The following is a 20,298-nucleotide window of genomic DNA, read 5'->3' as shown; positions in this document are numbered from 1 at the left end:
GGACTGACCGCTTTGTGGCCGATGCTGCAGAAGCTGCTATGGAGTTGACGGCAAGCGGCTTGTATGCTGAAGAGCTGACAAACACAAATGCAATCCCGTACGCCTGGCGTTCTTGGTGGGCGCCAGCGATATATTAAACAGGCAGGTAGCTGGGTACGTCTGCTTGGTCTAGCGATAGAGACATCGGTCGCGAGCCGAGTCCATGCGTTGCAGTCCGTGAAGGTGAGTGCACAGCTCGGTGCACGTTGCGTCAATGCTGAGCGATAGAGGCAATGGCAACGTGTCGATGAATCTATATTGAAGGAACATTCGGTGACATCTGCCACGCTAACCAATTGCATCCGACGACAGAAGGTGACACGAACGATTAGAAATCATCGTCACATCGCGATAGTACCACTGGTGTGTACATCTCACGGAAGCGTAGACTCGCCAACTGCCTTTCGCAACGGATTGTTCGACGAACAATGATCATGTCGATTTCCAATGGCGATGGCGTGTTGTGATCAGAAGAGCATGGTATTGCATAACTTTCAACTTCTATTCATCTCTCGTGTTCCTTCCAATTCTCCCTTTACTGCACTCCTCGAGTAGAAAAGGTTTCTCGTCCTTGCACGCCGTCCACACATGCCGAACTATCTCCCTCTGGCCATGATATTCGGAAAAGAGAGGTGAGCAAACGGAGACTCATGGTGAATGAGACCCTTAGAGACGTTCCATTCTTCGAACATGTTTTACGCAAAACAGCCCTTGACAAACAAGTTGTTAATCATCCAAATACTTTACTCCTAATGCTATTTCCTTCCATCTTCGCTCTACACATCGTCTAAATGGCACCTTCCTGGCGGGAACCTCAACATGCCTGCCGTACGCCGATCACTCTGATAGAAACTACTGATGAGCAACCGCTCTCCCAGATTCCACGATTGGGGTTCCAGGTCATTCATTATCACAGATCTTCCTTGGATCCAGATTCGCCGCTCATCGTACATTCTATCGGCATTTATCACACCTTCGCCCTCGCCCAAGCGGTAGCCTTGTCCGAATTACAGCGTACATTAAACGATTGCCTCCGCATAGGATATCACGGCCGCTATTGTGACCTGATCGATTGCAGTTATCGGGGGTTGATCACGGTGTGCAAGGAGAGTACGCTGGATGGTTATATGTTCATGCGCGAAATTCCGGTGAGCGAGTTTCGCTTGGAGAAGCTCAACATGTCGCACGACGCATCACAGGCAGGAACACGTCTTGCAAAGGAGACCAAAACCAACACGCAAGTAATCGATACTGCATGGCCACTCGTTAGGCTGCCCGCCACACCAGAGCAGCACAAAGAACCAACAACTCCGAAACGCATAGCGAGGCGGGGAGAGCACGTTGTGATGCACGAGCCCGCTCCGTCATCTCCGCAATTACCTCCACTAGGTGTCCAATTCGACAAGGAACGTCAGCCAGAGTGGTCACAGACTCGCGTGCCATGGTTCGACCGACGGGACGATGCACCGTTCCGTAGACCGGGCCAGACGCCATATGCGCAAGTCATGGCCTTCTCGACAGCTGCGCCTACTTCGTCTACATGTTCTGTTCGGTTAGGATCTGGGCACCGCAGCGAGTACACAACAGCAGCTTCCCGAGAGCCGAGCAACATATAGCATGAGAGACATTGTCTGGTGCGTGGGAGAAGAGGTGAGATAGCTACGTCAGTAGATGATAAAAGCAGCGTCTTCAGAAGGGCTGCCGATTAATCATTGGGTGTGATCATGATTGGAGATGGTTTATTCGGTAATTGAGTTTAGTACAAATGGTTCGCATGCTCGTACAAGGGTCAGAAGCTGACTATTCAGAATGCACTCGAGGTACCAATAACATTTTTGCAGTGAGGAAAGGGCTTGTAATGACGCTGTGTTTGACTGATTGGTCATTTGATCTGGCGACCAGGCTTCATGCTGTAATTACAATGTCGCTGCACCCTTGAAACCTCTTCCCCAAGTTTGGTCATCATGCTCTTTTACAATCCCTTCCGAGAACCCACTCTTCCTGTAGGTTCTCGCTATAGACATTCTCCCGCCCAGTCAATCTGTGACACTCTCCCTACACACTCAAAATCCACAATACCAGTCGCAACAAAATCCACACTCTGCTCTGGCAAATCCTCACTTGGTCACTTTTCTTGGCGCCAACGCTACTGCCTGGACCCCTGGCAAGTGCGCCCCCGGCACGTACCGCTGCGACCCCACCCTTACTACCATCGAAATGTGTGCTATGTACGGCTGGATTTTAGTTTTACTTTTTAGATCGAACACTTGGATCATCAATGCCGTTGACGGTGTGTCATACTGCCATGATGCTTGAATTTAAGGCAGCATGTGCACTATGGGGTTGAGTATGACGATGCGATTGCTTACTGTGATGCAGCGAACTTCATCACGCCGATTGGAAAGGAAAGGAAGAGCGCTCGTGTACTCACGCGAGGGTGCTTAAGTGGCTTACATGGGAAGGCTAATGTAGATTTCAGGCTAGCACATTCAAGTAGTGAACTGCGTTTTGCCATGCTTCGGTATCTGCTACTCCTGAAGATCTTCTCATATATACAAGGCATGGGTGACGAATGACTTAGTCTACTGAGCCTACACAGACCAATCGGTAAGCATCAGCAACTACTGCACGTTAGAAAGAGGGTGTGTGGGGTTGCACCGACCATCACAGGTGTGAGTGGGGCTTCGCGGAAGAGGCGCCCAACGAAGAAGCAAAACGGATGCACAAATGTGGAGTACTCTTTGGTAGATGAGATCTACAAGATCTACCTATCGAAATAGCAATTACACTGAATTCCCTGACGCGTGATCATGTGAGCAACCGTCAATGCTTCTCTGACCAGTTGGTTTCTGCGTTGTCGACAAAAGCATAGTAAGACAAAGGAATGACAGGGGGTGATCTACGCACGAAATGCCTTAAAAGTCGAAGTAACAGCCCGCGTCGCGTTCAAGTGCCCTGGAAGCGCGGGGATCCAGTCCTGATCACCGATGTCCTCGATGACCTTACGCGGCACGCTACAGCTGTTCATCATCTCCATGCTTTGTGTTTTCATAGACGAGCATCCAACGTAACATTCTTCGTCCATGATCTTCTGCAATGAGTCGTCCTTCCATCCGAAGACATAGTCGCCGTGATTGCCGTACCCGGTATGGTCACCGAAAGAGTAGACAAAGGGCTGGCTACCGTCTTCTGGCCAGAGCGAAGGGTCGTTGAACGGTGCGGTTTCGTAGATGACTTCGTACATGAGTTGAGGCATACGCACGGGATGGGAGGTTGGACAAGGGCCTTGGCTTTCAAAAGTACCAGATACTGGATAGGCCTACAGTACATTAGATGGCATCATCCCAAGCGAGGTAGGGTTTCTTTTACCATGTGCGCCATGTGGTCTGGTGAATCGAGATCTTTACCATTCCAACAGCTACTACAATCAGCACGGCTCTGGCATCAAGGAGATATGTCATTGCTCACGTTGGAAATCTCAAGTTAACCATGATGCCTGCGGGGCAGGGCTTGGTAGGAAACGCTTTAGTCTCCGGGAAGCGGGTGCCTGGGTTTTGTAGACATGTGTACGTGAGTTGTGGGTACCTATCCGCTTCCGATTTTGTGGTTGCGGTTGGTGAACCGATTAGCATGCGAAAGCCCGGTTGAAAAGCTTTCACTTTCGCCTTCTGCTGGTAGTCGGCAAGTTGGTTCTGCATATAATAAACGGTCTTCATAGGTGGGAACAGTCAGTACACGTCCCTTGTCTGGTTTGTGCTTTTAGGACTCACCATGCCACCATTCTGACCTTCGAACCCTGCATTGCCTTTCTGACTGACGCGCTTATAGGTTCCGTTCCTAGCGCGAAAATAGAGAGAAGCGGTCCAGTAGTTAGAGAAATCGTCTGCAGGCTGGCATGTGGTGCAGGTGGACATTGCTGGTGGATCATGAACATCCGGGCTCATGTCAGGGACGAAAGAGTTTCCTCCAATGATCTGGTGGAGATGGGCTGACGGAGCGTTTCCAGGCTCAACTAAGGGATCAAGACGGTCTACCACGAGCTGCGAGCACCCGAACCGGATGAGAGCATGGGTCGGGGCAACGAACGCCAACGCGGTAAGAGACTTCAAGAGCATCTCGAGCTAGTTTTTCGTGAGCTGCAGGCAAGTATAGAGAGATATCTTTGCAGGAGCTACTCCGACTTATGTGTTCGAGAAACATCAACTCTTCATAACAGAACGGAAGTAACAGACGACGCTACGGACGGGCCGCAGCGCAATTCATTACTCCGACTGCATGCTTCAACCGATAAGGACATGAGTGCTACCAATGCCTGGCTCGAAAACTACATTAGCCCCACCTAATATATGTGAACGATTGTCGAATGTACTGTACTGTTCAGAGCAAGTGCCGGGTTTGATGGATCAGCGTTCATTTGGGCTTTGTCGAACACATTGGAATCAATTTTCAGATCCCTGCAATTGTGAATCGAATAAGTGACATCCAGCTCACACGCTGTTATCATTCGGCAGTCCAGAAGGGGGGTATGTTGGCTGATAACCCGCAATTGTTGGGGTCCACTCGCTACTCAGTAAAACCGCACAGAATCCATGAGAAGAAAGCGAAGATAGTAGCGAAAGGAGGATAGCGCAAGCCTGAGGGACATTCACACCGTATGCCATAAAAACCATGCGAGCGTATCATACACGACTGTATATGACACAGGACAGATGCGAACTCCAGCATGATCTTCCGCGTAACCGAGTTGACCCCACAGACCGTGCCATGAAGTAGATTGGTATGCGGGGCATCAGCCCTAACAGCCACATATTTTCAATCGACCTTCTGTTTCTTTGCTAAAGGTTGCTAAGGAGCATAATCGGTCATAAGCTGTAGCTAGCCAGCTGTGTAAAGGGCAGCATGGGAATCTTGCGCGGCGAGGTATTGCTCGATCCAGGCATAAGTGGCTCATGGGCGTAGCGGAGGGTATAACGCGTATCGCGCGGAATATTGTATCAAGTGTACGGCCGCGGAGTCCTCTACATGGTATAGATGACCTGTGGGGAGATGATGCCCTATCCATGGAAGTCTTAGTGGGATGGTAGGTGACAAGTGCGCGACAGAATGCTTCGCGGCGCGATGCCGGTTGCGCCTACCCGAAAACGGCATAGGCAATCCGTAGACACGTGTCAGCCCAACCATCAAACTCACCGCTTGAGCCTCATTTCCATCACGATCGCTCACTAGATCCTCCAACCTGCAGAAACGTAGATCTCAATGCAGGACCGCACCAATGATAGCTCTTGGAAGTTCAGGGCGCTGCACCAAGGATGCAAACGCTTATGTCTCACGTCGACTCTGCAGATGAGCCCCACGCGTGAGGGTGCTCCCACGGAATGACTCTTATCGTACGTGCGCGATCGTTGAGGCTGTTGACAAGGCTAAACTTGGATGCAATGATCTTTTGCAGACCGCTCGGTGATGTCTTCCCCATAGCGGTGTGTTGTCTGGAGTGGATCTCGAATCTGGGGACGCGACTATATAGAACTGAACCTGTACTTCGCACTTTGAGAACGATCGATACATCTGCCCCTACCGTCATATTGTTAGATTCATTTTTTAATCTTCGTCATTCGAACACAGCACCATGCCCATCATGTCGCCTCACGTCATCACTGCTTTTCAGCAGTACCTGAGATGGGATAACGATATCAAACGACACCTCGATGCAAAGACTCGAGCGAGAACAGTCTCAATTACAAGGAGTAGCCGCACTGCCTCCATGGAAAGACAAGACCAAAACGTGTGGCGCCCGAGTAATGTGAGGAGGAATTCAGCGGGGAGTGAATGGTCAGTGTAAATGATGGGAGGTATGGGCCTGAGTTGGAGAGGTATGTCTCACTCTCACTCTACAATTCGAAGACACTTTAGCATGCTTCACCATTCACTATGAGCATATGGCAAGCCTTGTGCCATGACAGAACTCTTCGAATGAGACAGTTTTCTTGCTCAACCTCATCCTCGTCCAACCTCTGAGAGTTTCATTCTCGAGCATCACAAACTGACAATCAGATGCAGAACACCACAATCAACTCCTACGGCATGATCAGAAACCCATACCTCGACTACCTGTACCAAGGCCAGTACGAGTACGAGTTCCTCAACAACATCAAGAACAACGCCAACCAGCACATTGGCGACTACAAGGCCCTTGCGGCTAAGCCACCAGCCCAACACGATGCTTTCCTAGACACTGTTAAGGACCATGCTTACCACGTCCCCGCCTACTTCGACCGAAGCGAAGCGCCCAAAAATACACATGAGCATGCTAGAGAAGAGGTGAAGCTCGAATTTGACCCTCCACTCAGCCATTATGCGGAGCTTAGAGGTGGTCTGCCGATTGGCTATGTCTGGATCCCACCAAGTTCTCCTGAACCTGAGCCTATGCCACGCAAGGCAACTCCGGAGCAAGACGTCGTTCCCGTCACTCCGTCAAGGCCAGTCAGGACTGTGACTACTATTAAGAAGCCCAAGAGGAAGAAGACTGTCATTTTCGCCTTCAGCCCTTTGCAAAAGAAGCGCAAGCGAGAGACTACCGCCGAGTACCATATGCGCTTCACCAGTCCACTTTCGGAAGAGCTGTCGGATGCGCCTAGTGGTTTGCTGACACCTGAGCCGAGAGAACTTGTACTGCATCGCAGGTAGTAAGTGGGCATGATACGTTCGGTGGATATTGGTGGACAAGACCAAGTGGTAGATCAAGAGTGGGAGAGGTTACTACGTATAGGAAGTTGGCTGATAATGGGGCTATAGTTCTTTCTTCCCATTTGCCTTCAATGCCATACCCTTTTGTCTCCTCACACCCGCAAAGCCTTCTAGTATACCGACCCACATCTGAACCAACGTGATGACTATCCTCGCAACGTGATCTTTCCATTCAAGGAGTGGTTTCCTTCCACGCATGAACTTGGCATCTATTACCTCCCACCCAGCATCACCTCCTAATGCCTCTCCAACCTGCAATCCACTCCGACAACCATCCTCATGAAAGCCATAACCTGTCCATGCGCCTGCGTACCAGATACCTTGCTTTCCTTGAATCTCATGAAGCCGATCTTGCGCGAACACCATGCGGGAGTTGTACAGTGGATGTCGGTATTGGTAGGTTGCATGGGTCAGAGCCGGAGAGGGAGGATGTGGAGGGTTGAGAGTGACAAGTACGTTGTTGTAAACTTCGCGCGGGATATGCTGCAGAGTGTTCATGTCGTAGGTCAGGCAGACGGTCTCGAGAGCACCCGAAGAAGTGGTCAGGTTTGCGTACGATGGAGCTTTAGACTTGGATGTGGTGATGTAGTTCCAGGCGGACCAAGCTGTGCGTCGATGGGGCATAAGCTAGACATTGTTAGCTACACTTGCATATGTGGGGCATTTGAAACTTACCGAAAGATCGGAATGCAGGTATGCTGTATTCGGCGTGGTCTCGAATGCATCCATAATCTCCTTCTCTGCCACTGTCGCGTCGTCACCTAGCATCCACCTCGCCTGATCTCCGTGACAAGCAAGCACCACTTCATCGAATACCTCCGTCTTTCCCTCTCCTTTCCCACCCAGCCTTAATTCCACTTTTCCGCTCTTCCTAGTCACAGCCAGGACCGGTGTACCAAGATGGCCTTCACAGTTTCCAGCCAACTCCAATACAGCATCGATATATTTGCTAGATCCTCCTTCCACGGTCAACCATGGCGGTCTCTCTGCAATCGTGCTGAGCAGGTGGTGATTCCACATAAACCGTACTAACGTCAATGCCGGGAACTCAAGAGCACACTTATCGGCACCGGTACTCCATACACACGCAGTCATTGGAATTAGATAATCGTCTCTGAACGCGTCTGAATATCCTTCTCTTTCAAGATACTCGCCAATGCTCATCTCTGTAGCGGCGACAGCTGCAGATGAGCCTGGAGTGATGGCCAGTAGATCTAGAGCAAACTGGTTGAACCGGATGATGTCGAAGATCATGCGCCAGAACGAGGGTTTGAGTGCATTTTCAGGTTGCGCAAAGAGCGAGCTGCCTGACGTGCCAGACCATTCAAAAGCACCAGCGTCACGAGATATCCCAAAGGTCATCTCTGAGGCTACAGTCTTGACTTGCAAAGCTGACAGAAACTTTATGAAATTTGCTGGGCTTTGTTAGTACCGAAACAACACGGGCGCAAGTTATGGCAGGAGACGAACGGTATGTAGCGGTGTTGAGAACGATGAAGCCCGTATCCACGGGCGTGCTCTTGCCATTGTGCGTCCATGTCACAGTGTTTGTATGACCACCAAGACGTTCCTCTTTCTCGAAAAGATGCACCTCATGCTGGGTATTACGGAGTGCATAGAGGGCGCTCAGGCCAGATATGCCACTACCAACGATGGCTATGCGCTTCTTTTCCATCTTGCCGCTCATGATCAACTAGCGCGTATCTGTGGCGGGTATACTAACGGCCAGGTACACGATATGAGTTGACGCACCAGAGTGACGAAAGAAGTTGAGCAAAGAAAAGAAGTTGCGCAGAGCTCCGAGTCATGATGTCATCGATCTGAAGCGGATGTCGTTTCAGTGGGTGCATGACTAGTACCAAAGGAAAACGAACACGTTCAAAGTGTAGGCATTGTAGGTATCGTAAACTCTCAGCTTGATGTCCGGAGCACAGCGACTGGCAAAGAAGTCGGCGGCATTGCACGCTGTCACTGGCCCTGGGGTTGGGGCCCGCTCTCATGTGGACACCGCAGATCTTGACCCATGGCAATATCAGAGTTATTGTGGAGTCGGTGTTGCATCTTTGCATGTTGCTAGTATGTTGAATATATGAGACGTTTGGGGAATGCTGTGACACGGCTGTTGTGCACACGGCACTGGAACGGCCAGAACGCCACCTACGTAAGGACGGCGACAGCACCAGGAGCGAATCTGACAGTATACTGTGTCAACAGGATAGCGTCAGACGTATCGGCAAAGCAACAAAGGAGAGGTGGAGATGTTGCTAGAGCACAGGAACTCGTGGTGTCCTGCACCCCAGTTCTAGAATGGAAGTGGCACACGTGACACGGCAGGGATGACCTTGGCAAGTGCGTAATGCGCCTCATGGACTCCGGCCTCCAGACTCGACGTTGCATTCACAAACACATCCAACCACGTCGCTATTCGCATTCACAGGACAATAGACATCGCCGAGCTTACACGACCCGAACCGGTGCTGCCCATACCACACCACAGCCATGTCCAATCTCATCGACGCAGATGCAGGCACCGAGCGCTTCAGCGGCTACGAAGCCGAGTTGAAGCTGGTGCAGGCCGACCTCAGCCAGCAAATAGAGCAGATCAAAGAGACAAGCGGAGAGCCCAGGAAAGCCGCCATCAGCAGAGCAGAGCGCGCGCTGGAAGAAGCCGAGGAGCTGGTGAGTTGTCGCCTAAACACTCATGTCGCGCGTATGGACAACAACAGCAACAACAACGCATGACAAGACTATGTTCAAGACCAGGTTACTGACATAGACATGCGACAGATTGGTCAAATGCGCCTTGAGAAGTCCAACATCCCCGCAAACCTAAAGTCCAAATACAACGCGCGCTTCCGCAACTTCGAACACGACCTCGACTCCCACAAGCGCAAACTAGAAACCTACACCTCGGACAAGTCCAAACTCTTCGGCAACCGCTATACCGACGACCCAGAGAGCGGCGATGCCCAGCTGGAGCAGCGCCAACAACTGCTCTCCGGAACAGATCGTCTGAACCGGTCGAGTGGAAGACTGAGGGAGAGCCAGAGAATCGCGCTGGAGACGGAGCAGATCGGCGCAGGCACGTTGAGTGACTTGCACAGACAGCGGGAGCAGATTACAAACACAAGAGAGAGACTGCTGGAGAGTGAAAGCTACACTGATCGGAGCATCAAGACGTTGAGGGGCATGGCGAGACGGTATGTATACCTGCCACTCCCACCTGTCCCCTACTCCAGTTGATGTGGAGTGTAGATGGACGCCCTTTTGATATAGGTGACAAGAGTGCTAACGATTTGTGATTTAGCATGGCTACAAACCGCATCATCACGATTGCCATCATTACTGTTCTGGTGCTGCTTATCATCGCTGTCATTTACAGCAAGTTTAGATGATTGTTCTTACGTTCGAGAAGCGTTTTCCGCCTGGCGTCTGGAGTATAATACGCTGTGCGGATGGGTGTTGAAGCTAAGGCTTAGGTATCAAATGGCATCCACTTCAATGGTTTCAAGGGGCAGCAGTTTATCACGGGTACAATAAATTGCAACTCTGCTGTGACCTTATGTGCGCTGATACGCATTAATTATTTTACTAAGACATTAGGTATCTAATCTACGCGTATTACATTACGTCTCATTACTCCCAAACGTCCGCCATATTGCGGCTGCACGCGAAGCTCATTTCCAGCCAGGAGCTATTACAATTAACTCAAACAACCCGGAAATCGTTATGCGTTCCGAAAGAAAGATACATGCTGTAAATCGCCCAGGAAAAACGTTGCTGTGGGAAGAAACCTGTCGTGACAGCGAAGACTCGAAGTCTAGAGTGAACCTGAAGGAAAGTGTATTTGAAATGTGTCGCAGAGCGAAGCACAAGAAACATGGAAAGAATGGCGGGGTCTTGCTATGAGCCTCGTCTAAGGAGTGACAACACATGTGACCTTCTCAGCTTTCCGATTATTGAACGATAAGAGTGTGTAAAGGAAAGGGCGCGTGAATCCAGTGGACTGATTCCCGCGTTGAGAGGCGAATGCCGCCTGTCCACACGACTAAGACCTCTAGGGTTGCATGTGTCGTTATATACACATGGTATGGTAACACGACGAATGCGATAGAGGCATGTCGTGATCGAGAATGACCTCCGATCTGGTCGTGCAAAGCCTGTGCCGTTGGCGTACCCGAAGCAGCTGTGCTTCATATCTTCGGAAGTTGTCCAGTCTTGTTCTCGGGTTAGGAGAGAACATATCCTGCGGATTTGGTATTTGTAACGAGCGTATTATTTAAGGTTGATGGGTGTAGGCATCCGATTAAGTTGTTATGCGGAAAGGTCAGCTAGAGGCTATTCAGTCTACTGAGCCGACTGGGAAAGGCGTGAGTGGTAGCTGCTTATCAGCTCCAGGTGTTCGTGGCGGTAATGGAGAAGGCGCCCTCTGGCTGCTCGGGTGTCGGGTGTGGGAACCCAAGGCCAACGGCGATCCAGTTCGCAACGGGGCGGGCCATGGAGGGCTGAATGGTGTGATGGGTGACATGCGCAGAGGATCAGGCCTTCCTTGAAAGCGTGTAGCAGATCGCCCTCGCGTCGAGCTCTGTGTGCTTTGCGAACTACCGCTTGCATTGCGAGAGTGATTGTTGTAGCTAGGTAGACGTAGCGTTGGTGGACGACTACTGTTTGCGACAGAGAAGCGACCACTTGGGGTGCGAGAGAGCGTTGGCACAAGGGGTTGAAGAGGGATGTCGCTTTGTACCGAGTCGGCCCTCGGAATGGTTGTCTCGAGCTTGAGGGTGTGGGAAGTGCTTGATCGCGTCGTTGTTCGTGCTGTGCTGGGTCTCGTTACATGGGTGGCGGTACCCGGCCCAGTCATGGTGGTGCGCACCGTACTGGGTCTTGTCCTAGTAGTAGTAGTAGTAGTTGGACGAATAATGGTCGTCCGTGCCGTGTTCGGTCTCGTCCTGGGAGTCGCCGTAGTAGGTCGGGTGTTCCCTTGGCGACCAGTCCTCTGTTTTTGGCGCTCGATATCGAGAATTCTAGCGTTGGTGTATTGCGGCACTGCTGAGAAGTAATGCGGCGCCAGCAGAGCGAAAAGAGGTCGCATAGCTGGTATGCAAGCGCATATAATGCCGACGTTTACTTCCACTGCAGATAATGTCGCATGATCCACGTTATCGAATGATATGTCGGTCGAATTGGCGATATTATCTAGGGTGTACAGCCGTATGATAGAGACCATCGTGACGCTATTGGTGTCAGCATTCGTTGACCTTGCAATGTCTGGTCCTGCCTCACCTAGCACCTAACACAAACACGGCCACCAAGCCTTCTTTTTGCGATTTAGGTAGATGAAGAGCCCGAACGATGGATAGCGGCATGAGAAAGATCACCACGTCTTGTGCAATATTGACACCGGCGTTTACAACCCATATGATGAGCTGATTCACACAACGCCCATCATCGATGGACTTATCCCATGAAAAGGCGACGGGGCTGCAGATAAACACGCTCGAGAATGTCGCCCACCCCCCATAAAGGATTACGATACTGAGCATAGCATAGCAAGCTATGCGGAAGCCTCGCACAGGAAATATGCGGAGATATTGCACGAGGATAGAGATCTTTGTGACCGCAAGGGTGAGGTTGTAAACCCAGACGCTTGCCCAGAAGGCCTAACTTCTTGTCAGTTGAAAGCTTAGGGAAGCACGGAGAATGAAGTTCGTTCAGTCAGCGTAAGCTGTGTACCTGCAGCAGATACGGTGTAGCTTGCACAGGGCACTGTCGAAGGATAAAAGCGTTGAGGAACTTACTGTACGTAGAGTAACTTGCTCATTGAGTTCAAGCCGCGACTTGTGTTCGCCCAACCCATTCATTACTTGTTCCGCCGTCAGCACGGCAAGTGCGACGGAAAGAATCTGTACGTGGTCAGCTAGAAGTGCACAGTTCGTGATCCAGGTTCACCTACCATAGCAACCACGATGCACGCATCCTCAAGCCCAGCTCCCTTCGATATTACCAATCGTGTAAAAAGACGTAGAAACACTATGAGACCAGAAACTAGTGTGAAAGCAAGTACAATGATATTAACCCGGGTACCAGCGGGCGTAGAGCTATCGAGATCCATGATGGCCTTAGTATTAGATGGACGAGTCGACAGAACAGAAAGGAGAAGAAAGCCGAGACGTAGGACCTGCGAAGGCTCGCATGGCTCAAGCCTTCATATTGGCTAATGCGGAGAAAATAGAGAATTAGGATGTTCGCAAGCTGGTCGTGATAGGAGATGCAGTGTGAGGTCGGTAGTACAGTACAAGACTGAGCCAGTCTCGGGAACGAACAGTGCTAGTGCATATGGCTCGTGGGATTGCAGGAAGAACAAGTCCTCATTGGTAAGGAAAGTCGGACGACATTAACCCCCGCACAGCTTGAGAGTGAGACGCAGGTTCCCGACGTTCATGCTGCATTGGGAAGCGCGAACAGGACCAATATCGCGTGGACTCCCCCCACCATGGGCACGTTCCTACAAAAACGACCGTCTCATACGTGACGATAGTCGCAGTATGCAGATCCCGCAGGGCACTGGCCTAATGGCGCCTTGTGGTAACTGGCCAGGCACCAGGTTTGGCAGAGAACGTGCGAAAATAGTCGAAGAAGGGGGGTATAATGTCACAACTATACCCCTAGGGTCAACTCGTGGCAGCCACCGTTAGGAAGCCACCGGGTTAGCTTAGTTCTAGGTTAGCATGGCTGAGGCGGTGCTACGGAACTGTTGATGTCGCATGTCATTGACTAGATGCCGCTTTTGACAGATCCGTTTCGAAAGCCTGAAGAGTGTCGTACATATGTGAACATGTCATGTGGTGACTTTGTTCTGTGGCGTGTGATTGCAATGTCTGTCGCGCGCGAGTCTTGCATGCAGGAAAGCGGCTGGTCCAGCAGAGACCGCGTACCTGCATGTCCCGTACTGGAAGTGTAGCAGTTCGCGTAGGATGGCGCAAGGCTAATGACCCTGCTGCAGATCTAGCCGAACGCAGACCGTGCACCGAAACCTTGATGTCTTTCTTACTGGTCTGAAACGACCCTAAGGCTATCGGCGCGCTCCCCACCATATAGCGTTTTCTTTCAAGGCAGCTTGTGGCTATCCCTCACCATCTTGGTAGATTTGGCGGAAATAGACGATATTGATGGGTAGTTGACCTCTTTCGGTACCGTACAAAGCCAAAAGATCACGCGACTAGCTTCGGCAATTTGGAGCTTGTTTTGCTCTTCGGCAGGCAGGGAACGACTGTGGCTGATATTCGGTTGTTCGATCACACATCCGAGTCACGCTGTGCGCGATATACGGCTCTTACCGGCCTCAGATGTAGGTTGAGTTTGGCCGACTACGAACTTTCTTGGCTCACAACCTTCTTTGCATCTTCGGACGGTCGTGTCACTTCCAAATCTCGCGATTCAGGCGACAAGTGTATTGAACAGGAACGATGCAACAGTTGGGGCGACCGGACTTTCGAGCGAGCAAGTAGCCGCATCTTCCCATGGCCGCCCACGTCCGCAAAGTTCCGAATAAGGCTCGGTCCCAGTTGTAGCCGTAACATTGCGATATAGGTGCAGCGCCTTAACGTCTGTGTAAGGCGGGTGGAGTAAAAAGCTCTGTCAGGGTGAAGAGTGAAGGGAACGAGAACGAGAACAGTAAGCTTCCGTAGTGTGGCGGGCTCGGCGTTGACGTTTCGAAGATGACTGGCCCTCGGTTTGATCTGGCGGAAAGATACTTTCCTATCACACTGTCAAAGGGGTCTTTGCAATCAGCAAGGGATCGATCTATAGAGCAGCTGTATAGAGGTCGTGCATAGCCAAGAGAGCTGTATCTATCACGGAAGCCTAGAAACGAAGACGGCAATTTTGGCCGCATTTTGCGGCCTCCGAAAAAGGTTACAGATCTTCGATATGTACGATGTTCGTGATGGTCACAAGCACATGGCCATGGATCTACCCGGTAGTACCTATTTGTGGGGTACATAGATAAACACTTTCCTTGCGAAAAGCTTGGGTGCTTTTTCTTATGACTCAAAGGAGGATTGTGGAGAGCCGTCTGAAGGATCGTCGTGTGGTAGTATCGGTGGATGCGACACGTAATTCACACGCAAAGCAAGAGCAACGCCGATGCCATGCCGGTAACGGACACTGCGTTGTCCGAGGGCAGTACTGATGCACGCCCACCTTCTGCTTATCGTTGGTATGGCCCTTCGTGGGTATCCGGTGCGAGTGTGTGATAAGCGCGGGCATGCCTGCCGAAGAGCGGCCAACGATGGTGATACAATGCAGCAGCCAGACTAGCGACATGGGTTGTGTTGGCTAGGATGCTGACTGTCCGTAAGCGACGAGTACTTTCAGCGCGGAAGGACGAGGGAGAGGCGCGCACACTTAATGTAGGATATCAGGGAAGCTGGTGCCTAGCATAGTCTCAGAGCGTGCAAGCTGGCAAAAACAGCGGCATTACCGGTCAGGTCGGCTTCAGCATACAGGACTAAGAAAGTCTTGTCAAGACGAGTGGATGCGTAGGCGGTAGTGGTGGTGGTTCGGGCGCCGACAAACTCTTCTTCAATCAAGCGGCAAGCCGCAAAAATCAACGAAAAGCAGCGCAAAGCTAGCAATGGGTGTCAAAAATTCCCAGCCGACCCTAAGGCCAACTGGAGCGGTCATAGTTGTAGTTTTCAACTAGCAAAAACGCTACCTCGGACGAATCCTCACTGGTAAGCGTAAAGCCCGAGCACTTGGATGCAGACGAGAAAGGAGGACGAGGGGGCGCGAGATTAAGTACTGCCAGCAGAAGCGCTAGAGACTTGGCGCACTAGAGTCACATGATCAGGCACGTCCGCCTAACAGCGGGTCACTGCCGGCAAGGGCGTTTTCAGCCAATGGCAAGACCGCAGTGCGATGAAGGTGGAGCTAGGCAGCAATTCACGCTTTTCTCAGCCTGCACAAGGTCTTGCTTTGTGGTTTCATAGGCACCAACATAATTCAAGCGTAGGACTTTACCTTCATTGGCCCGCCTGCTCATAAACACATCCAGCTGCAGTTCTTCAGAGTACGCCCTACCCGCAGTCCAAGCTCACAAGACTTTTTTTTTTTCAATCTACAAACACGAGTCAAGAGCGCGGCATGAGCGCCATTCTTACGCGCGGTATGCGCACGCTCCTATGAGAAGACGCTTGCGCAATCAGAGAACCTACATACAGGCGCGATGTTGCAAAGACCGAGAAATTGCAGGCTCGGCTCTGCGGTCATGCAAGAGCTGAGCACCAGCATCCCTTTGCGTGCTTCCACACCATTCAGGAAAGATACACTAGTCATAGTCGCTTACCTTGTCAAGCTAGCTTCTTGTATTGCATTCCAAGATATACAGAGAAGCAGCATCAACACTAACCTCGTCACTTGTAGCAAAAGCAACTCTCGCGGCCGCATCCAATTACCCTGGATCCACTACCATGCTCAGAACATTAAATACGAAGGATTAAATACATGGACTGATCTGTGGCTTGGAGGCTAATCACCATCTTCTGCTATTGGACCCGCCTGCAGAGTGCTCACAGAGAACACCAACTGGAGAGCAGACAAAGCCTGGGTACACGACCCGACATATGGTTATGCACGTCCGAGTCAGGATTGGAGCCTTTTGAATCCACAGTCGCTGCAGGATTCCACTCCGGGCACTGTCAGCTGCAGTATTATCCAGTATAGGTCAGGAGTGCCACAAGTTGTGAGGCTTTATTATACCTCCCGCGGCAACTGTTGGTCGCCAAAGCTAGGGTAAAGGCGGATCCAACTCCCGAGTCGTTTCGGTGCCAAATGCCGATCGCGTTCGAAACGAAGCTTCGCTTGTAGAGATGCGTGAGGGCGTAAACATAGGATATAATACATGTATGTGCTCCCGTTGCGTGATGTTCTGTGCGTGCCTTTCTCCTGCTTTACTTCGCTAAACGTCGTACTCACCAACACTACCAGTGGTACCACTGCTCATAGAGACAACACTTTTATCGGATATCTACATCCTGCACTGCCCGCTACCTCCCTTGCGCGTGTGAGGGGCACTACCCGTTGCAGCGGCTGGTACATTTCATTGTTCAGGAACATGGCTACCTTGGACAGCAGCAAGCCCGACTTTTATCACTTCTAGTGGGAAAGATCGCTTTCAATTACATGTATGTGCCTGCCCTACCTCTTACCAGACTTTCCCCACCTCATTTGAAGATAGAGAGCTCAAAACAAGAAGAACTCGTGCGTCGGTTGATGTACTTCTGCAGGGGTATTGGATACCGGCTGTTGCATCACCGGAAGCTCCCTCCGGTTCCAAAGACCCGAAATGTCGACAGCGTACCGTCTGGCCAAACCCTCGAAACAACTCAAAGCTATGCGATGCGCACGCTCTGCCACCGGGCCCTTCATCATCTGCAGCCAGCGGATTGCCGTCGTAACACAATGGATCATCTTCGCTGCCTCACAAGATGTTGATGTGGGATGTGAAAGGCCAAGAAGACAAACAGAGATAGCTTGCATGATATGGTGCACAAGGCACCACCAAGGGCACTGCTCATATAGCTGAGGACTATACTCATCTGGAAGTGAAGCAATTATCGTGCTTGCAGCCTCGATACAGCTGTCCGCCATGCGTCTCGAAAAGCTTGCATCATTTGCATCCCTCCACGGTTGCCGCCTGGCAGTCAAACATGGGCGTGTGAGTAGTATTCGTGCGCTGCAGAGTTGGAACCGAAGCAACATGCGCTCACGGCCGGACACGTCAAGCGTTTTGCGCAACGGTTCATCTGGTCTTATTTGCTGGGGTAACGATGACGCCCACTGATCGAGACGTTGGCTCAAGAGAGAGGTATCCTGTTGAATATCGGTTGGCGACCGAATCATCGTACCCGCGGAGTAAAGGGACGTAAGAATGTTCTGGGTTATGATGGATAATTGAACGACGGCTCTGAAATACAGCCCCGAGTTGGCATGTGTTCCTCTAGGTCGTATCGATGTTTGAGAAGCGTTTGAAGCGATATTCGAAGAGCCGGAAAATATGGCAGATGTTGACGACGATGCGTTCGTCGTACGCATGCTGTGTGCCGCCTCCATTTCCCCCGCTGGATCTTCTTCCGACACTGCCACGGGCAACGGCACTGAGCAGCAAGAATCCACGATAATGCTAGGCCTACCGGTAATGATACTCAGCATTCTTTCGAGAGAGTATAAGCTCCACCACGTTTGTACCAAAGTCTGTCGTTTAGAGGCGCTTGCGGAAGGATCTTCGTTCCGTACGTGAAGGCCGAGGGAAAAGGCTGAACGAAGAGCCACCCCAACAAGCGTCCAAGCCCTACAATAGTCAGCAAACTTGTCCTTCGAAAAATATCTAGGTGTTGACTGAAACTCACCGACTAACCTGTCCGATACTTAGCCAGTAAAACGCGAGAAGACCCAAGCCTTGGATTCGCGGCACATCAGCATGAGTAGTCAGAGAAGCTTCGTTCAAACCAAACGCCCGCGCCCTGGCTTGGAACACATTGGCGTCTCCTGTCGGCCAGTCCTTATTGTAAAGGTACGAATAATTTGCACCAATGGCGAAGACAAGATTCAAGATGGCCTGCCACTTGAGGTTGAGACGTGGGGCATTCCCCGCGCGCAAAGCCGTGAAATACACGCGAGTTTGTTCCTCGAAGTTTCGTGGCAGGATCGGGAAGGAATCGTGCACCCTGAGCATATAGCATCGTATCAAATGCTCAGCGAAGTCGGGTTGGGGCAGTTCGTATGGATCCACGTAGAAGTTGACACTCACATCGTCACAGTCAGCCCAGAAGCTAAACGAACTTATCTGCTCGCTACCTGGAGCAACCGAAGGACGGCGTTGAGGCTCGGATCCAGGCCACTCTGTATCCGTTCTTTCATGCTGGGCTAGGACCACTGCACGCAACCATTGTACCTCTGAACTCTTTCCAATGAATCCCGTTGATCGGGCCTCGTCTTTGCTATGCAAGTCTTCATCCAGGAGGTCCAAGGCTTCGGTCTCATGATGCTCGAAGTATTCAGTACCACTGAGTTCTCCGCTTTCTTGTGAGCCACGCCTGTCGTCCACGTCAAGATGCGATGGTGTTGGAGTCGGGGTGAGCCTGTTTTCTGACAAGTCCTCATCGATCTGACCCGTGTGAGTGTTTCAACGTTACTCCTTGCATGATAGCGATTTGAACCAAACTCACCTCATCTAGGATGTCAGTAATTCGGTCCCCATCTTCGGCGCTTACACGGTCTCTTATATCCTTAAGAAACTCTGCTAATTGGTGGCATTGTTCGGTGACGCTTTAGTCGTCAGCAATGCAAAGGTAATAGACTAGGGACTGGACAGACATCTTCAGACGGTCTTTCCGAGGCAGGATATAGACGCACTCGCGATTCGTCGTCGCGCAATGCTTACACCTTGGCTTCTCGCCGGTGCATTTGATCTTGTGGGAGCGACACTAAATGTGCCACCGTTAGAACTCGTACCAATTCATAATCATGCCAGCCTATCGGATGAAGAACACGCCTGGTAATACTACAAGGCGTGTAAAACCGGTTACCAATCGCTGCCGTTAGACACCCGTGCGCGATTCAGACTTACTCCGGTACAGGCCCGTGGAACTCGACGTCTGTCTTTCTGTCCACCCTGCCTTTGTTCAAGTCTTTGCAATCGTGGAATTGCAACTTTCCCTTGCCCAGACAAGGACATTCCATAACTCGTCGGATAATGATGCTCGGGGGTGTTCGATGCCATGATTCAGGACAATGTACCGTGGATCGACGTGGAATTGTTGTTCAAAAGACCAAACGTTGGTCCAGGATAGATGAAGGCGACGCGGCAACAAAGCGGATAATCCGAGAACCCCAGATTATGTCGGCTACCCGAAATCGACTTCAATCGCGTGCGGGTTCGACCTAGCGAACGCCATCAATCCAAACTTGGGCATGGAAGATTATCCACAGGAGCCTGCTGGATCCTGGGGTGGACACACATGGCCCTGGTTACTGCTGGATGTCTATTGAGCTAGAGTTTGTGATTCTTCACAGCTCGTTCGAAAATTCCAACGGAACCCTTCACCGTAGCCAATAAGCGCGATTACTGTAGCCCTGGCCCTGGCCCCTACATCTTGTCATGAAGAATTATTGTGGGCTGATGTCAACCTTTTCCTAATATACGTGCTGAATGAAGACCGTGGAGCCAACTGGCATCGATTCAATACCATCGGGGATTCGGCAATTGCAAAATCAAGACGCTGGCTTCCCCCGGGCCCAACCACATGCTATGCAGCCGCCTGTTCACTAGGATACCTAATTAGGACTTCGCCTTCCTCAACGCTGTGGTCGGGCCACTTCTTATGCGGCTACCAACGTCTACTGTACCGGTATTGCCACGAACCAGGATCCTACGTGACGCGGGAAAGCAGATCGGCAGGCAGACAGGATCTATTACTGCATGTCGCCATATAGTCACTTATTCGTGACAGGTAC

General features: G+C 51.1%; 7 protein-coding genes across 7 annotated transcripts; 3 read left to right on the top strand and 4 right to left on the bottom strand.

Moving 5' to 3' along the window:
* Positions 1 to 858: 858 nt before the first annotated feature.
* CC77DRAFT_1005101 (hypothetical protein) lies at positions 859 to 1,655 on the top strand (the record flags this gene model as incomplete). The annotated part of the gene is made up of 2 exons (XM_018523320.1): positions 859 to 867; positions 918 to 1,655. The coding sequence occupies 2 exons, from the start codon at positions 859 to 861 to the stop codon at positions 1,653 to 1,655; spliced, it is 747 nt and encodes a 248-aa protein (XP_018390922.1).
* A 971-nt stretch (positions 1,656 to 2,626) lies between these two features.
* CC77DRAFT_331764 (hypothetical protein) lies at positions 2,627 to 4,494 on the bottom strand. Its single transcript, XM_018531277.1, has 4 exons — positions 3,810 to 4,494; positions 3,508 to 3,749; positions 3,409 to 3,457; positions 2,627 to 3,358 (listed from the first exon to the last, which is right to left on the bottom strand). Exons 1-4 carry the CDS (start codon positions 4,152 to 4,154, stop codon positions 2,939 to 2,941), a joined length of 1,056 nt encoding a protein of 351 aa, XP_018390921.1. The 5' UTR covers positions 4,155 to 4,494; the 3' UTR covers positions 2,627 to 2,938.
* Positions 4,495 to 5,902: 1,408 nt separating this feature from the next.
* Positions 5,903 to 7,000, top strand: CC77DRAFT_331431 (hypothetical protein). Its single transcript, XM_018531273.1, has one exon. It carries the CDS (start codon positions 6,091 to 6,093, stop codon positions 6,721 to 6,723), a length of 633 nt encoding a protein of 210 aa, XP_018390920.1. The 5' UTR covers positions 5,903 to 6,090; the 3' UTR covers positions 6,724 to 7,000.
* On the bottom strand, positions 6,775 to 8,705 carry CC77DRAFT_331760 (FAD/NAD(P)-binding domain-containing protein). The gene is made up of 3 exons (XM_018531276.1): positions 8,254 to 8,705; positions 7,459 to 8,198; positions 6,775 to 7,410 (listed from the first exon to the last, which is right to left on the bottom strand). Exons 1-3 carry the CDS (start codon positions 8,468 to 8,470, stop codon positions 6,826 to 6,828), a joined length of 1,542 nt encoding a protein of 513 aa, XP_018390919.1. The 5' UTR covers positions 8,471 to 8,705; the 3' UTR covers positions 6,775 to 6,825.
* Positions 8,706 to 9,067: 362 nt separating this feature from the next.
* CC77DRAFT_331497 (V-snare-domain-containing protein) lies at positions 9,068 to 10,319 on the top strand. The gene is made up of 3 exons (XM_018531274.1): positions 9,068 to 9,462; positions 9,571 to 9,983; positions 10,091 to 10,319. The coding sequence occupies exons 1-3, from the start codon at positions 9,283 to 9,285 to the stop codon at positions 10,176 to 10,178; spliced, it is 681 nt and encodes a 226-aa protein (XP_018390918.1). The 5' UTR covers positions 9,068 to 9,282; the 3' UTR covers positions 10,179 to 10,319.
* A 602-nt stretch (positions 10,320 to 10,921) lies between these two features.
* CC77DRAFT_331997 (hypothetical protein) lies at positions 10,922 to 13,222 on the bottom strand. The gene is made up of 4 exons (XM_018531278.1): positions 12,737 to 13,222; positions 12,582 to 12,686; positions 12,067 to 12,443; positions 10,922 to 12,017 (listed from the first exon to the last, which is right to left on the bottom strand). The coding sequence occupies exons 1-4, from the start codon at positions 12,893 to 12,895 to the stop codon at positions 11,126 to 11,128; spliced, it is 1,533 nt and encodes a 510-aa protein (XP_018390917.1). The 5' UTR covers positions 12,896 to 13,222; the 3' UTR covers positions 10,922 to 11,125.
* A 3,742-nt stretch (positions 13,223 to 16,964) lies between these two features.
* CC77DRAFT_1046749 (hypothetical protein) lies at positions 16,965 to 19,733 on the bottom strand. Its single transcript, XM_018527455.1, has 5 exons — positions 19,412 to 19,733; positions 19,226 to 19,345; positions 19,011 to 19,110; positions 18,192 to 18,949; positions 16,965 to 18,133 (listed from the first exon to the last, which is right to left on the bottom strand). The coding sequence occupies exons 1-5, from the start codon at positions 19,522 to 19,524 to the stop codon at positions 17,026 to 17,028; spliced, it is 2,199 nt and encodes a 732-aa protein (XP_018390916.1). The 5' UTR covers positions 19,525 to 19,733; the 3' UTR covers positions 16,965 to 17,025.
* Between the last annotated feature and the right edge of the window lie 565 nt (positions 19,734 to 20,298).

The sequence above is a fragment of the Alternaria alternata genome, assembly GCF_001642055.1.
Source record: "Alternaria alternata strain SRC1lrK2f unplaced genomic scaffold CC77scaffold_2, whole genome shotgun sequence".
Taxonomy (NCBI): Eukaryota; Fungi; Ascomycota; class Dothideomycetes; order Pleosporales; family Pleosporaceae; genus Alternaria; species Alternaria alternata.
The sequence above is the reverse complement of the archived record's forward strand: the minus strand, read 5'-3'. Positions and strand labels throughout refer to the sequence as shown.